Source organism: Prosopis cineraria, unplaced genomic scaffold (assembly GCF_029017545.1).
Source record: "Prosopis cineraria cultivar Desert tree isolate PC_DT_omini unplaced genomic scaffold, ASM2901754v1 PC3, whole genome shotgun sequence".
Lineage (NCBI taxonomy): Eukaryota > Viridiplantae > Streptophyta > Magnoliopsida > Fabales > Fabaceae > Prosopis > Prosopis cineraria.
The window spans coordinates 35221906-35239507 of record NW_026555334.1 but is presented as its reverse complement, the minus strand read 5'-3'; the positions used below and the strand labels follow the sequence as shown (position 1 = coordinate 35239507).

At 32.2% G+C, this 17602-nt stretch overlaps 1 protein-coding gene across 1 annotated transcript; it reads left to right on the top strand.

Moving 5' to 3' along the window:
* The first annotated feature begins 240 nt into the window (after nt 1-240).
* LOC129306751 (30S ribosomal protein S21, chloroplastic) lies at nt 241-1637 on the top strand. The gene is made up of 2 exons (XM_054947485.1): nt 241-778; nt 1372-1637. The coding sequence occupies exons 1-2, from the start codon at nt 294-296 to the stop codon at nt 1481-1483; spliced, it is 597 nt and encodes a 198-aa protein (XP_054803460.1). The 5' UTR covers nt 241-293; the 3' UTR covers nt 1484-1637.
* Nucleotides 1638-17602: the final 15965 nt, after the last annotated feature.

Sequence of the window (17602 nt, the reverse complement as noted above, 5' to 3'; positions counted from 1 at the left end):
ATGCTGATATAGCCCAATTATAGAAAGGCTTTTCCAGTTCTGCTAAGCCCATAATTTAAGTGACATAACTTGGCCTAATTGTTAACCTAGTACAACCAATAAACATTTAAAATTTATTTTAATCCTTTGTAAAAGAAATATTTCTTAAATTGTTTATTTTTAAATTAAAATAATCAATAGCCAACATGAGCATCCGCCCAAATAAAAAGGAAAAAGGGCTTGAAAAAAAAAACAAAAGAAAAAAAAAAAAGGCGAATAACTTTCGTTCCTTTTTCGGCCACCACAGGCATATCATGACACCAACGAACGCAGCCATGGCAGCCTCATCCTCTTTCAGCAATTTTCTCTCATTCATTTTGCCCTCAAAACCACCTGCTCCCAAGACCCCTCCTCCTTCCCAATTCAATCCGTCTTCTTCTTCTTCTTCTTCTTCTTCTGCTCTTCGTTTTCCCTCTCTGACTGGCCACAACTCGCCTGACAGTTTCGCTCCTCTTGTTTCTGAAGATGACGGAAAGCACAATTCCTGCCTATCGGCGGAGTTGTCCTCTGTCATATGCCCCTCCCTGGCTTATTCTAACACTCTCTTCTTCAGATCAGCCTACAATGTGCAGGTTATCGTTGCGGAGAACGAGTCCGAGGAGAGGCTCCTCAACAGGTTCCGTAGAGAGGTCATGAGGACCGGTCTCATTCAGGAATGCAAGCGCAGGAGGTTCTTCGAGAGTAAGCAGGACGAGAAGAAGCGCAAGTCCCGCGAGGCTGCCAAGCGCAACCGCAGAAGGTCCCCTTTTTTTGTTTCTGCTTTTAGCGTCCTTAAATTTTTTTTTTTTTTGCTCTTTCTTTTAAATTGGGGATAGAGAATGAGGATAGTAGGTTTCTGACAAAGTACATAGAAAAAAAAGAATATAAAGGAAGTCAAGTTGCTTGGCTGATTACTTGTATTTTGATGGATTGTATGGATAGGCCCTTTATGTGAAATTGTGCGTTTTGTTGAGTGGTTTTACTTTGTGATGGCAATTTAAAACAACTGTGACATACACGATAGAAAAGGGTGTCAATTCTTAAATGGATAATAGATGAGATCATAAGAAGGTGGTGATGGCTGCAATTGACCATAGTTGGCTAATTTAGAATATTGTTAGATGCTGTATTGTGAAATTTTTTTCGGCATATGTGATAGTCTGAACTGTGTTTGGTAGATGCTCTCTTTGAACCTCGACAATAATTATACGTTTTCTCAAAATTAGAGAACTAGAGATAGGCTTGGGTGAAATGTGCAAAGCGGATCTCTTTATCTGGAATTTTCACTGGCTGCCTCGCTAATATAACTTAGACCATCATTGAAAACTTGTGTCTGCCTTACATGGGTTTCAGGCCACGCCAATCAAGATTTTCAACAGAGAGTAAGCCGGAAGTCCCGACGACAACCAAGAAGGAAGAGGATGATGATAACTGGGATATGCCCGAAGAAGACACTCCATACTGACCTCATTATCCCCTATATCTGTAAACACCTTCAAATTTGGTTTTGAGAGCGTTTTCCAGCACGTAAGTTCTATGTAGAAAATTTGCTCCTTGGACTGAGTTAATGGATAATTTGATTTATGTTTTGTCGGATAAAATGCATGTTAATTCTTCCATTTGTGCGTCAATGTCTTCCCCATTCGGTACTCTTGAATTCTGGCATCAACGTGAAATTACTCTATCTTGCATCGTCGAGCAAGTTTGTAAAGTGCTTGTAATTATAAGAAAAGGAGGAAAGATTACAAGTAGGATATACATGGTAAAATTAAAAATATGCTTATCAGAAAAGGGAAAATCACAAATAGGATGTTCGGGAAAAATTAAATATATTCTTATTGAGGTGCAATCTTGGATGTCGTGGAAGTTAGAGATAAGCCAAGTTTATAAAAAACTAAAAAGGATGCATCGTTTGGAGAATATTGTATTTCATACTTGTTACGAGTGGTGGTCTGCAAGTTAAATCATGTCAAGAAAGACTACGAAGGTGCTCTATCTGCGTTTATATCTATGTCGTTGATATTTGTCATTTGGCAATGACTAGATTCTTGGGCTATGTATGCTAACCAGTCGCTGGGAGTGTAATGGAGATTTTGTCTTCAAATTTTTTGGCATTCAGCAGTTTGATCTAACACAACGGATTATAACTATCAATAAAGAAGAGGAGATTTTGCATATAAAATGATAAAATCCTTTGGAACCAGTCCAATTGGTAGTTTTCAGGTGAAATTTTTCAGCAGGGGACATTATTCAAACGAACAAGAAAAAAGGTTACATTCTTCCTTTTGGTTTTCAAACGATATGTTACCACTCGGAATTAATTTCATCAAACAAAGAAAAAGTGTTATTCGACGGTTTCAAGAGCAGGTGTATTCATAAGAGGTTTTGGTAAGGAGAAGAAAATGGACTCTGCATTAATTCTTATGATTTTTTTTTTGGTTGCTGACCTGATATCCAAAGCTTTACCCTGACTAATCCAAATTCGACCCATGTCGTGCACCAGGTTATGGTGGGTGAGTCTTCCAACAAAGGCTTTTTGCATACACAAAGTTCGAACTCAAGACCTTACTTAAACGGAATCGAGTCGCTTACCACTCAGACTAACCCTCATTGGTATTCTTATGAATAGGAAAAGGACTAAAATCAATGGTTCTTTTAGCCCAAATCTTTTCATATATAAGGTTTAAGGTACATTTTTGTCCTTAAAATATTTCTCGAAGAGCACCCAAAACCTTAATATTTTTGTTAAAGTAATTTTCTCCTTAAAATTATTAAAATGAAGCATTTTTGCCCTTTCCATCAAAACTCCTAATGTTGGCCGTTTGAAAATTTGATGGAAAGAGCAAAAATGCTTTGTTTTAATAATTTTAAGGGCAAAATTATTTCAACAAAAACGTTAAGGTATTAAGTACTCCTCGGTAAATACTTTAGTTTCAAAAATGCACATTTACCCTATATATAATAGTCTCATCTGTAGTGTCATATTCTTAAGTTACGCTAACATATAGAAGAATGAAAGATGGACATGGAGGTTTAAATTTCTTTGTTAAATTCAAGGGAAAAAAGACCATCAAGGTGAAATAGGAAAAGATGATGATGGGGAAGATGGGGAAGATTGGGAGATTGAGAACATGAAGCTTGAAAAGTTCACACTTGAATGTTGTTTTGAGTGCAGCTAAGAAAAGGGGGATTTGGAGATGGGGTGTGAGGTTGCTAAACAAGATAGAAGATAAAGCTCTAAAACCTGGAAGCAAGGAGTGGAATGCACTTCTTGTGGCTTGGTTTAAGGCTTCACAAACTACTGCAGTCGTGCAAATATTCAAGGGAATGGCAAAATATGGTGAAAAATCTATTATTATTTCCTATGGGGCATTGCTAAGTACTAGGGAAAAGTAAAGGTGTTAGGAAGTGCCTCGATAATGAATGGAAGTAAATAAGATAAAAAAAATTAAAAATTATAGAAAAGTTAGAGAAAATAATAAAAAATGATGCATGAAATTTAACATAAAAAACCTCCTAATATGAGAGACAAAAAAGCAACAGGTAACAAATAAGGAATTTCACTATAAAAAAATGTGAACCGCAAAAATCGTCTTATCTAAGAAAGATGGACATACGATCGATATATATATATAGTTTCTTATCAACTAAAAATATTGTCTTAGATAATAACAGATATCTCCTAAAATATTAAATAGAGATATGATAGATTTATACCAAGATAATATATAAAAATAATTACAAAGGATTGTAAAGGTTTAAATCATAATCTCAACAAACTTCTTAACTCAAATTCAATAATGTTTGTAATTGTCAAATAGCCCCAAAGGGGCAATCAAGTACTGCAAATACCAACGAAGCTCAAACAATGCTTGAACTTAATATCAGAAAGATGTTTTGTAAGCATGTTTGCTGGATTTTGAATGTATGGATTTTCTTCACAATAATTTCACCACTTGCAACAATATTCCTAATAAAGTGATGTATGATGTCTATATGATTAGTCTTCTAGTGATACCTATCATTCTTAGTGAAGCAAACAACACTTTGATTATCATAGAAAATATCAGTAACTTCTTAGGCGACAATAGGTTCAATAACAAGACCTTACAACCAAATAGCTTCCTTTACACCCTTAATTACTGCTATATACTCTACTTCTATTAAGGACAGTGTAGAAATAGATTGGAAAAATGCTATCTAGCTAATAGAAGAGTCATAAAAGGTGATAATATAAGCAGAAAGAAACTTTTATGTATTAAAATCATAACCATGATTAGAGTCAATAAAACCGATTACATCATTAAATACAATCTTATTTCCTATCTAATACTAAACTAACATCAAAAGTACCATTCAAATAATGGAGGATCAATTTATTAGCATCCCAATGACCCTTTTTATGATGGTGCATGTATCTTTTACCACACTTACTGCATATGTTAGATCAAGTCTAGTACACACCATAGCATACATAAGACTACCAACAACACTTAAATAAAGAACTCTTGACATTTTCTTAATATCCTTTTTAACTTTTGGGCAAAGATCATTAGATAATTGAAAATGAGCAGCCAGAGTAGACACAAGTTCACACTTACTCACATTAAATTGATCAAGTACCCTCAAAATATATTTCTTTTGAGATATACTCAATTTACCAGCTCAATGATTTCTGTAAATTTTCATGCCAAGAATATTTTTTTTCTACACCAAGGTCCTTCATATCAAACTCCTTACTAAGTTGTTGTTTTAATTTGTTAATCAAAGATTTCTCTTTAGAAGCAATAAACATATCATTGACATAAAGCAACATATAGAGAAAGGACTCATGAGAATATTATTTAAATTAAACACAATTATTATATTTGATTTTATTGAAACCTCGCCTAATCATAAAAGCATCAAATCTTTTATACCACTACCTATGAGCTTATTTTAAACCATATAAAGATTTCTTCAAGTGACAAACATAATGTTCCTTTTCAGGAACCACGAATCCCTTGGGTTGCTTTATGTAGATCTCTTCATCAAGTTTTCTATGTAAAAATGTTGTTTTAACATTAAGTTGCTCTAGTCCAAATCAAACATAGTAATAAATTTAAGTAGAACACAAATAGAGGTGTGACGAATAACTAGAGAAAAAATCTCATTACAATCAACACCTTTTTTTTGATGACATCCTCAAACAACTAGTTGTACCTTATACTTTACATCCCTAATATTGTCTTTTTAGCACCTTTATTCTTTCTTGATCATCTTTATTAGCCACATATAAAGAATCCTATAAAATAAGGAAATACTTTCCTAATCATCTATGTTCTCTTATCGGTTGAAATCATCATCACCTAGGTCATATATAAATGGTCAATAAGACACCTGATACTTTTCAGGTGACTAACAGATTCATGGAGCAACTAAAGTCTATAGGTCTATTGGATGGGCAATGCTAAAAAAGAAATGATGGATAAAAGGAAGAAAATTCAAGAATTAATGAAGGAAAGCCAGTCTAGTCAAAGCAAGGCTAAGTCTAGTATGGATAAAAGGAAGGAAATCCAAGAGTTAAATGAAGGAAATCCAATCTAGTTAAAGCCAGGAGTTGAAGATTGCTCCTTCAGAAGGCTTTATATCCACCAAGAACTCAAACCATTTAATGATCCAGGCCAAACTAGGGTACAAGAGATCCATATGCATTATATTACACTAAAGAAACATATGCATGATTATTCAAATAGTCTTAAAAATGCTAGAGCTATAAGTTAAAAAATAAAACAAAGCAATTGATTAAATTTAATTGCAATTACAATATGTGTTTTTTTAATTTATTACCAATTTATTTGAGGATTAATTAAATTTCCTCTTTAACTAATTAATTATTGAAAGATAAAGCCATTCTCACAAGTCACATCACATGCACATACACTCCTTTATTGAATTAATAAAATATAGACTTATGAAATTTTTAGTCTCATTTTTCATAAAATTTAAGTATGAAGTATTATTTATAAATAAGTTTGAAAGTACCTGACATTATCTACTTTCTTTATTTTAAGTGGACGACATCCATAACCATCATGGCCACCCTCCGCCACCAAATCATCTATAGATTGTAGAACCATTTGCTTAACCTTCACTTCCTTAATTCTACTAAGGATGCCTTGTATATGGTTTTTGAAAGACCTAGTGAATCTTGTGACCTAAATCCTTGTATATCATTTCTAATACCACAAGGGTAGGTCTTATGAGCACTACAGACCCAAAGATCTTAATGTCTTTTGTATCTCAAGGTAATATTATTGAATCAAGCTTTCAAGAGAGAAAAGATAATGTATAAGAGAAACATGAGAGAAAGCACATTGATCTTTAATAGATTGATTTTGAAACGAGTTCTATTTTACAACATTGCTAAGGATGCCTTTCATAGATGAAGGGAGGAGAATAAGATAACATACCATTTTCACATGCCTAATTACTTTTTTTAAAAATTAAAGTAGACATGATCAAAAATAAAGATAGACTTGATAAAAGAAAAGCCAACTTGACAAAAACTGGTTTTGTCAAAAAGTAAATGTTACTTTTGACAAATATAAAAGTTACTTTATTAAGGATGACCTTGACAAAAAATAAAGTAGATTCCCATACATGATAAGGTTTGATTATTTAAGATACTTGTATATGCTTTCATGATTTGATGACAAGTTAGAGTACCTGCTCTTTTCTTTTTTTTAAGTGTCGTGCTAAAAGGATTTATATGCATTCTTCTTCTACCAACTCTATTTCTTTATCTTCTTATTAGCTGGTTTGTTCTAGAGTGAAAGAGTCTTTAGCTTTAAGAAACTTTTGATAGAACTATGACTTTATCTCATAAGGTTCTTGGCTATCTAGAGGGAATAGCTTTTGGTCTTGACACGTCTTAATCCATCCATTTAATGTATCCATTCTAAGAAGCAAGACTAGCAACCCATTCTAGCATTTGGCATTATAGGGCTAGAAAATTATTTAAAATAATAGGCTAGAGAAGAATTAAACCAAGTGATGTTCATTTGAGATTTGGATCTATGCCTAGAAAATTATTTAGTTAAAACTTATTTTTATGTTATGGCCAATCAGTGGAAGTTTTCCACAAGTAGGTCTAATTTGTAATATAAAGGTTCCTTTGGCTATCCAGGTTATAAGGACGATGAACAACAAAGAAGGAATAAGTCTTTTCCTTATATAAAGGTAACTTCCATTAGCCAAAGTCTTTAATAACCTTGTATAATTCCTTGCACCATATGAGTAATGGGGAAAACCATTCAAAGAATTTTCAAAGATTATAGCCTTCATTCCTAGTGTCACAGAGATAGTGATAAACAAGTAAAGGTGGAACAGTAAATGCACATGCATAAAGGGCTGAGAGGGACCAAAGGTACCACATAGTTTCTTTTAGAATAGGACCTCTAATGAATGATATGGCTAGGTATAGAGTCTAAATATCAAAGAGCTCAAGTTGTAGGTGGATTTGGGGTTTTTTGGAGCAGAAGGTTAAGCTAAAAGAAGTTTGTTCTTTTAGTTAATTAATGTACTTCTAGAATAAATTTAGGATTAGAGTTAGGAAGGAAAACTAATTTCCTGGGCATGATGTTGAGGATGAAAGGGGTTGGTAGGATGAGGGTATTATAAGTTAGACTCTTTTTTTAGTTCAGGTGAGGTAGTCTAGAAGGGTGTTATAATTTCCTTTAATGTGTTGAACTATAAATTTATAGCAAGAAAACTAGTCTTTTCATATAAGGAGTTAAGCCTCAGGGAGTATCTTTTTGTCTTGATCAAGGATTTTTGGGAATGACATGTTGTTCATTTTTACCACAAAGTGAAAGAGGTTAGGATGAAAGCTAAATTTCTCAATACCATGTCTTATAGCTAAGACTTCCTTATAAGCTATATGATAATGCTTTTTAGAGGGTTTGAATTCTCCACTAGTACCATAATGGTGTCTTTTCCCAATATCTTCTTCAATGTGTATTGCTACCTAATAGTCATCACTCACATCGGTTTGTAGAATTATTTGTCCTTTATTAGGGATTCACAGAGTTAGAGGATGGTAACTATAACATCCTAAATTTTAATATGAGATTTAATTTCTAATTAAGGGTATAATTAGTAAATAAGTGGATCAATTTGATTAATCATGTTTCCAAATTACTAATGAATTTTTTTGAATCACTGGGCAACTTTAGGGTCGGGCTAGGAAGGAGCTTGGAGTAGATTAGAGTCACTAGGGAGGAAAAGTAGGGAAGGCATATTTTATGCCACGTGCCATGACGTACATGACATGTGCATGCTGTATCGTGGCTCATGGCGTGTAATATGACTTAATATAGTGAGTTTAAGTTTAGAGAACCAAAGTGTAATTGTGAGAGTTTGGTGAGAAGGGAAGAGGAAACACGGTAGCTATTAGGGTTTAAGCAAGTAAAGTTACCATAACCTATTTTAGACTATCATACATTATAGTAAGCTTATTATCCCTCCTCTCCATCTTTACACCTTAGATATAAAGTTTTTAAAGAGATGAAGTTATGGTATATTGAGGAAAAGCTAATAATTAATGCTCTATGTGTAGATTATGGTTTCCAAAGCTTAATCTAAGTTTCTTGAGCAAAAGGTAGGTGGTTTTTAGGAAAAGAGATGGGGGATGATGAGTTAGGGTCAAGCCCTAAGTTGGATTTGAGTTTAAGGGCTTGACATATTATGATATGTTGAAATATGTGGTAGTATGTTTATGATTGGGCTTGGTAGGGACCTGAGGTAATGGTAGGATCTAATTATAATCTTGGCTAGATCTTCTAATGTGATAAAGGTTAATAAGTAGGGAAAATTAGGGTGATTTATATTTTAAAAAATACTTGGTGAAAAATTAACATATAGTACTTCTTATTTTAAATTAAGGTCAGTAGGACCTCATTGTGATTCAATAGGTAATTGCAGTGATTACAAACCATAGGTAATCCTTTTATGGCAAAAAAGGTTGAGATAACTAGATAGTCTATAATGTTTGTTATTTGATTTAAGCATGTATGAGTTGCTTGCATGTGCATATTGTACATTGTATTCATATGAGCATGTTTTATGAAATTATAAACATAAATTATATAAGTCATAGTAGTATATTAGTAGATATTTTCTAATGAGATGTGCATATGTGTGTGATAAGTGCATTAAATAAAGTAGCAATTAATATCTTTATATGTATGTGGTGATTTACATGCATGGCTTAGCAGTGAGTGATTTATACATGTGTAGTAGTTTACATTATGAGGGAAAATTAATTATGGAGAAAAGTTGTGAAAAATCTATATGGTACTATTAACACCTTAGGATGACAGGTGTGGCACACATATTTGACATTGTTACCACAAGCAATCTAAGTTCTCATTTCAGGCACTCCTTAGTACCTGCAAAGGTGCATAATTAGAGTCAACGACACTTAGCTAATTGTGGCAGAGGGAATTCATAGTTTGGAAGTAGAAAGATAATTCTTTGATAGGGTTGTTACTCCTATGTATAGTGTGCAGGGAATAATCCTTTAGAAATTAGTCTAATGTAATTGCCTATGAATTCAGTCGGAGAACAATGGAAGATCAGATAGAATTTCTTATCCATGCATGATATATGTCGGTGGTGAATCATAATATGATGATTATACGTGTAGGGATTTACTATACTATTACTTGTTATTGCTTTACCTGTTAATTAGTAGTGTAGAATATCTAATTATTGAGATCTTATACCTTACTCTGTGGTTACTATTTTATAGCTGTAGATTCTGAGAAAGGACAAGAGAAAGATACGGGCTGAGATTAGCTGGAGCTAATAGTAAATTATGTAAATATGATATGAGCTATAACATTTTGAGTTTGTGTACATTTATTATTATGTAAATTATGAGTCACCAACTAAAAATGCATAATATTTTTGGATTGTACATACTTGCATGAGGTTGTAAATTCATTATTCTAGCCCATTTGGTTTTATGTGGTGAACATATGGTAAACAAATGTGAAGGGCTAGAGAATACTAGTACAAGTGCATAAAATTTAGAAAAGTATGTGTGTGTGTGTGTGTGTGTGTGTTGATATGAAGTAAAAGTGAAGAATCATATGTGTAAAGTGGCGACATAAATGGTGAAATAAAATATGATTTATGATATTAATTATAAGTAGTGAAATATATATATATATATATATATGAATATATGTGAATATGATGTAGTGAGATTTGACCACAACTTTGATATTTATGCTTGTGTGGTGAATTGGCCTTATTCTGATGTTAGGGACTAAAGTGGTCAAATCATATGATATTTTTCATACTATTGTTTTATATGCTTAATCAGTTGTGAACAAGTCAATTGGAATTGATTCAAGGTCCAAAAGTGGCTAATAGCACAAGGGTGAGAATTTGAGCACTCAAATGTGAGGAATATGGTTTAAAATTGACTTTATGCATTTGAAAGTCTAAATTTTGAATGCACTATTGAATTGAAACCAAACTTATGCCATTAGCTAATTGTCAAATAAGCTTTATATGAGCACTTGAATCACTATGATCAGACATCACGTATAAAAATGGAGTATGCTGAAAGTTCACTGTGCAAACTATTCAAGACAGCAAAGTTTGCTATCATGAAATAGGTGTGTGTACTGAGGCACATGCATGTCACGATGCAACGTATGATCTTTATATTGTGATGCCTTGCTTGAAATGTTGTAACACCCTATAGCATATGTTTTTAATGTCACAACCTAAGTCACATTTTGAGCCTAAATTATGTTTTTGGCTCTATATTATTATAGTTTGATGCCTTCTTTGTTTCCATGCTTCTAAAAGAGTTTTAAAATGAATAATTTGAACTTAAACATGTTTTAAAAAGGGTTATAGGATCCCGGTATTTTAAATTATGATTTTCCTTTGTTAAATTTTCTTTGGCCATTTGTTTATGAATTAAAGGCTTAGGTGAGCTTATGGCTCCCTAATTGCCTTAATGGTGATTAGTTGTTATGATTATATATGTAGTGATTTATGGTAATATTGATGTAGACATTACACTAGCAAACTTGTTTTAAATATTGGACAGTTTTGGTTTAATTGATTCCCTAAGGTGATAGATTTTGTTGCAATAACTTGGATACCTAGCTAATGTGATTAGACGCTTGAGGAATATACAGTTTATTATCCCTAAGGACTTTTGAATCTAAGTAACAATTAGATTTTCATCTAGAAAGTTTAATAATTCCTTAGCAATATGTAAACTGGGTTGATATTGTCCATCTTAGATGATCACGCTTAAAGATTCTATTTGGGCTGCACCAATATGGCCTTTTTAGGCTCAAAGCATAATTGTAACATCGTAATTTTTATATAATAAAGAAATTGTGGAATTTAGGTTTTGAGGAAAAAAATGATAATAATAGAAATTTATATTATTTGAGGTTATTTAGAAATAATATTATGGTTAGGTATTTAATTATGAATTTAAAAATTTAAATTTAAAACCACATAAGCAATATTTAGTTAAGATATAATACATAAATAATTTTTTTATGTGTGTGTTAAAAAAAGAGAAGGTAGAAGGAACAAAAAAAAGGGGGGTGGAAGGTTGTTGTTTCTAAGTCCCACATTAGTTAGATGAGGGAAGAGAAGAGGTGCCTTCATGTATAAAAAGGAGGGGGTGTGTGCATTAGGAAGCATGAGAGGCTAAGATGCAATTTAGAGGAAATTGTAACTTTTGGCCCAAGAGTTTGAATAATTAAATTCAAACCTATAGTTTTTTTTTAATATAATTGTGGGACCCAAAATCTTATTTTTATATTATTTTTCTCTCTTCCTCTCACGTTGCTCGGCGTCTTCTCTCAAGGGGATTATTTTCTTTTTCTTCAGGTATGCTCCAACTTTCCTGTTTAGATTAGCATTTAAAAAATTATTTAAGTACAAAATTAATTTTATAGTTATTTTCTAAATAATATTAGCTTTCTAGTGATATGATTATCTTGTAGAATAGAGTAAATATTTTGATTAGGATTTTTCTATAGGATAGTTAATCTGATGATATGATGGATTAAAAATATAGGTTAAAACTGTTAGGGATATAATAAATATTATAGAATATTTTCTTGAGGTTGAAACTCATGTTTAAGAATTTTTGAGTTAAACTCCAGATCTATATGGTTGAATTTATGTTGAATCTGAGATATAGGGATAAACCTCTAATTATTAAATATTTATTTAAGTATGAATAGGTATTTTTGAGGTTATAGGAAGGTGATTTGAGGCTTCAAGATAATTCTAAAATTTTTAATTTATTTTTGGATGAATTTTTAGAATATAGAAGGATGAAATTGTGATACTAGAAGTGATTTGAGGCTTAAAAATAGTTTATTAGGGTACGAGAATTTTAGAAAAGAATTTGAGAAGTTAAATGAGGCATAAATCTTAAATTAGTGTTAATATGGATTATAGATCTAAAACTTTCTAACTCTTTAAATTAGAGTTATTTATTTTAATGTAAAATTAATATATAGTATTGTGAAATAATTATGCAGATTATATTGACAAAGATAGTGGTGAAAAAGGAGTTGTGAAGGAAAACTTGTTATTCAAGACACAAGGTAACCATTATTAATGTGTTGTGATGGGTGTGTTTGTGAATGGTTATGTGTTGTTTTATTGTTTGAAAAAATTATAAATTATTGAAAATAAATACTGTATATATTTGTTTGAAATTATTGCCAAGTGGGTTAAAAAAATTTATTTTTTGTTTACCATGATGAGATATTATTGTTCGGATATATTTCTGTTTGGATATTTGAATGATGCATGACTTGTCAGGGTATTTTAATGTATGGTGTTAATGAGAATTTCTGTTCGGTTAATTATTACCACGTGGTAAGCCCTCATTGGACCCAATGAGTGGCGTGTCGCTTGGTCCAACTCACCTTTGGCCGAGTGATTTGGCGTCCGAGCATGGCAAAAGGAGGATATAAGGTGCAGTCATGCAAATTAAATACTTGTTCGGTTTATTTGAAAATATTGTTCGGTTAAATGTTTTGTGTGCCCACTTAGTAATCGCATGATTAGTTACAACCGCATGCATCATTACATATTAATTTTTGGTTACTGGGACTTTTAAGTCTCATTCCCTGTGGTTAATATTTTTACAGGAGCGAGTCCAGTCGAGAAAGCACCAGAGGTGTAACTATAGTGTATGAGACACCATCTTTTACGTTGCCTCTTATTTTAGATTATACAATGTATCTTGTGCCAACTTAGGACATATCTTCTTTGTGAAGTATGTAAACTCTAATCCTTTTTATTAAAAGTATTTTTATGACCAAGAGGATTATGTCTGTCCCTCTTGATTTATGATCTGATTTGAATATCATGCCATGAGGATTATGTTTGTCCCTCATGGTTTTAATTGCCTTTTTGGATATTTTAAGACTTGTGTTATGTCTTGGATGTATCATGGTAAGAAAATTTTCTACCATGATAATGGTTTTCATAATTTGCGAAAAATCGGTTTGTATTTTTGAGGGTGTTACAATAATCCCATATTTTTGAATTATTTTGAAGAATTAGGCCAGTAGATCTTTATATTCCTACCTAGTTTCTGAGAAAAATAGTATGTTATCAATGTAGACCAGGGTTTTGTTGATAATAGGTTCAAAAATATGGATCATGGCATTTTGAAACAATGATGGCATAGTCTTAAGCTCAAAAGGCATAACCGTCTATTGATATTGAGTATTAAGAATGCAGAAGGCTATCGTGTAATGATCTTTTAGATCAATTCCTAATTGCTAGAATCCTGCCTTGAGTATTAATATTTAAAAAAGGAAACTTGTCATCTTACAAAAAAGCATTGAGAGGCTTGTAGTCAATTACTAATCTCTTCTATCCTTATTGTTTTTCTGACCTTTTCTTAACATAGAATGCCTAGTCTGACTTAGTTAGTTCAATAAGCCCTCTGTTTGAGTAAAGCTACACATTCTTATGGATTCATTTTAGGATGAGATGCTTTTGTAGGATTTATGTCTTCATTCTTCTTGAAGGAGAGTCTAATAAAAAAAACTCTTTATTCTTCCATGAAGAAGATGGATTCTGAACCTAATCATGACCCTTACAGCAAAATTAAAGTTCATCCTTGATTTGTTTATAGCTTAGAAGAGTTTGTTGTATCTCCATGATACTCAAGATAGTAGTATTTTTTCCAAAGAACTATTTAAACTTTGTTTCCTTAAGAAGAATTTTTATGTTCTTCATCTGTTGATAAACATTAAAGCCAATAATAATGTCTTTAGTAGGTAGATGACTATCAGGGAACCTAGTCCAAACAATGCATGTAAAGAAAAATCTTATACTAATTTTTCTTTGGGTGATAAGATCTACCTTAAAGGGTTTTCAATGAGTATTTAAAAAAATTCATCATACGAGGTCCATTCTTTCTTGGGAAGGATATGAGGTTTTATAACACTTCTACAAGAACTAATGTCAATGAAGGCAATAGTTGAAATGGGTTATTATAATTATTAGGTAGGATTTAAAATTTTACGTTGGGCTGAGGAGGCCCAACATAATGAGACTATTAGCTACAAGAATTTATTGGCCTAAAGGAATGTGGACTATAAGAATTTATTGGTCCAGAAAGGGAATCAATAGTATAGAGTATGGAAACTATTCATTATTTGAGTTAAAGCTCTCTTCTGATATAGGAAAAACATACTGCAAGTCTTAATCTTTTCAGACTGTTCTTCAAGAGTAAAATTAATATCCCCATCTTCATCGAGAGGAACAATAGTTTCAAAGGAGTAGAGCAATTCATATCTTTCTTGGACTTGTTTGGACATTTTTTTTTAACAAAGTGACCTTTTTATCCATAGAGAAAGCATTTGTGTGACTTTTTTAACTTTGAGGTCCTTCTCTTGAAGTAATATAAAGGAAGCCTCTTCATGCTTATATTTATGTTGCTTGTACTTATGGAAATGAGATTTTTTCTTACAAGAACATTGTTCATGGTTTTTACACTTAATCTTTAGATAGGGCTTCTTATAAGCAAGTTGTAGTTTCGAACTTCCTTTAAGCATGGACTTGAAAAACTTTTGTTGCTCACAAGGCTTATCTAGAATGGCAAGAGCTAGCTGATAGATTTCTCTAAAAGAGATTTGAGACATATATCTTTAAAGAGCATTGAGGGCTCTGTGTAGCTTTGGTTGTAGCTCATCCAGTAATGAAGCAATAAATGTATGCCTGATATTTACATCATTAGCACCTTTTAGCATGTAATATTTTTCAAACATCTATCTAAAATTTTTTTTATAGGCTTTTTTGGTCCAATGAGTAACACTTCATCTCAAAGAACTCCTGTCTATATCATTTATCAATGAGATTAAAGTCTCTAAAGAATTTATTATGAATCATTCCTAAGAATGATGTTGCATCAGGGAGTTGTGTTGTTTGTATTTTTTGATACTCAAAAAGGTGTTGGAACTATTCTCTCAAGTTTCTAGTCATTCGTGAAAGGAATTCTAAGAGTACCTCTCATAAAATTACATCCTATCTTGTCGTCTGCAAGTCAATCTATGCACTAAACTCATGAATTCTATCCCTCTATTTATGCTAAAGTAGATCATCAAAAGTAAACCATAGTCTAAATGATGGCTTCAAATTGTAAGTACTAGTTCTTGCAAAATTGTCTTCCATAAATCCTGAATCATCCTCAAGATCTTTCAAAATTAGTTTTGGAATAGGTTAGACCATAGCAATTTTGTCAATATCAACTAGTTGTTGATCACCCTCAAAATCTGTATTTTAATATGAGACTTCAATTAAAACAATTGAATCTAAGTCTTCATTATTATAAGCCTATTTAAAAATAGCTTTTTTAATAGAAGCAATGGTTTTTGTGATATTTGGGTCCACTAGGCCTTTGGCCTTTTCGGTGGATAAAAGGGGTCATTATTTAGATGGTGAAGGAGGAGGTGTTGAGATTTTCAAGAATTTTTCTAAATAAGTCTCTAGAAGCTTGATGAAGGGGGTTCATAGAGGTATATAAGGGAAATGGATACATGATAGGGTAAGTAGGATAAGATTCATAAATGGTTTTGGATGGATCTTTGACTAAATATACTTATATTCTATGTAGTTCTTTTCTAATTTCATAGGTTTCTTGTTCTTTTTTTGTAAAATCAAACCCACAATATCTCTCATCTAAATATCCTCTAAGTTCTACATCTAGTTGTTATTCTCTTCTACAAAGTCTTGTATATAGATTTTTGACTTGCTCATCCACCTGGTTAACCTGTAAGGACAAGGTATCTATTTTGTTCGTAAGATGGTTGAGCTTAGAGTTAATTCTGTGTACGACTCTATTTTGGCTGACAACATTATGAGATTTACCAGTTGAGAATTTCTCCTGCAGCTAGAACAAGTTTAATAGTTCCTTAGGGAGACACTTCAATTGCTACTACAAAAGGTTTGTAGGCCACCTTAGTTCTTTCATCAGTCTTGCGTCTTAGAGGAGGAAAATCTTCCTTATACAGTCTCATCATCACTATACAGAGCAAAGCTTGTACTTGAGCAAGTGAGAAGGTTGGAATCACAGGTTCAAATTTTTCTAATGGAACGAGATCTTCCTAGCCTAGTTCTTTGAGAAGCTCAAAATAAAAAAATTCTTTTAGTGGGAGGAGTTGGGAGTTCTATCCTATCCATCTTTTTCTGGTCTTTGCTTTATTTCTTAATTTGGCAAGAAAGATGAGTCCCTTTAATTTGAGGGCATCCATAAAATAAAATAGAATGGATTGAAATGAATATGTTGGACCATTACGTCTCTCTTATTTTATTCTATTTTATATTTTTTTTTGCCGGCAGCTCTAATCTTTATTGTATAATCCTTGAAAGTGGTTGAAGCCGTGGCAGCATAAATGAATTCTTCACCATTTTAATCATTGTATCAAATAACCAGAGCGAATAAGGGATTTCATCATATTTAATGTGAACATTATCGATCGATTATTTAACCACAAAGGCACTGTCACACGGCTAGGCGAAATGATGTAAGAATATTTTTTTTCATCACCATTATATTATTATATTCCGATGATTATTCAAATGACACTTATCATGCCACTGGGGATATATATTTTAAGTGACGGTGGCGGCATGATTTAAAACTTCCAGAAATCATCCAAACAAAAAATAATGCTTATTTGATTGAAGTTCGTTAGGTATTTGTTAAAAAAAGCAGTCATGTCAGCGCAAAGAAATTTTGGTTGATACTCATTCCGTTTCTAAATGTAAGACGTAGTTAATTAATTTAAAGAGATTGAAAAGATTGATTACGTTAGTCATTGATCATTACTGTATAAAAAATATGAGACTGTTTCTAATATTAACCCCTCCATCTTTTGATTTTTAAATTTAGGCTCGGTAAAATTTTGAGGTCATTTTTAATAATTAATTTGTGAATTTGGTCCTTCATTGTAATTCTTTAATTTAAAAACTCGGTTTTTAATTTGATCTTTTAATATCACTTACACCAAAGAGTGACGTT

Excerpts from the sequence above, each read along its gene's own strand:
- LOC129306751 (XM_054947485.1), top strand. The coding sequence starts at position 294 with ATGACACCAACGAACGCAGCCATGGCAGCCTCATCCTCTTTCAGCAAT. Across the intron at positions 779-1,371 it reads GCCAAGCGCAACCGCAGAAG|GCCACGCCAATCAAGATTTT; the intron begins GTCCCCTTTTTT and ends CATGGGTTTCAG.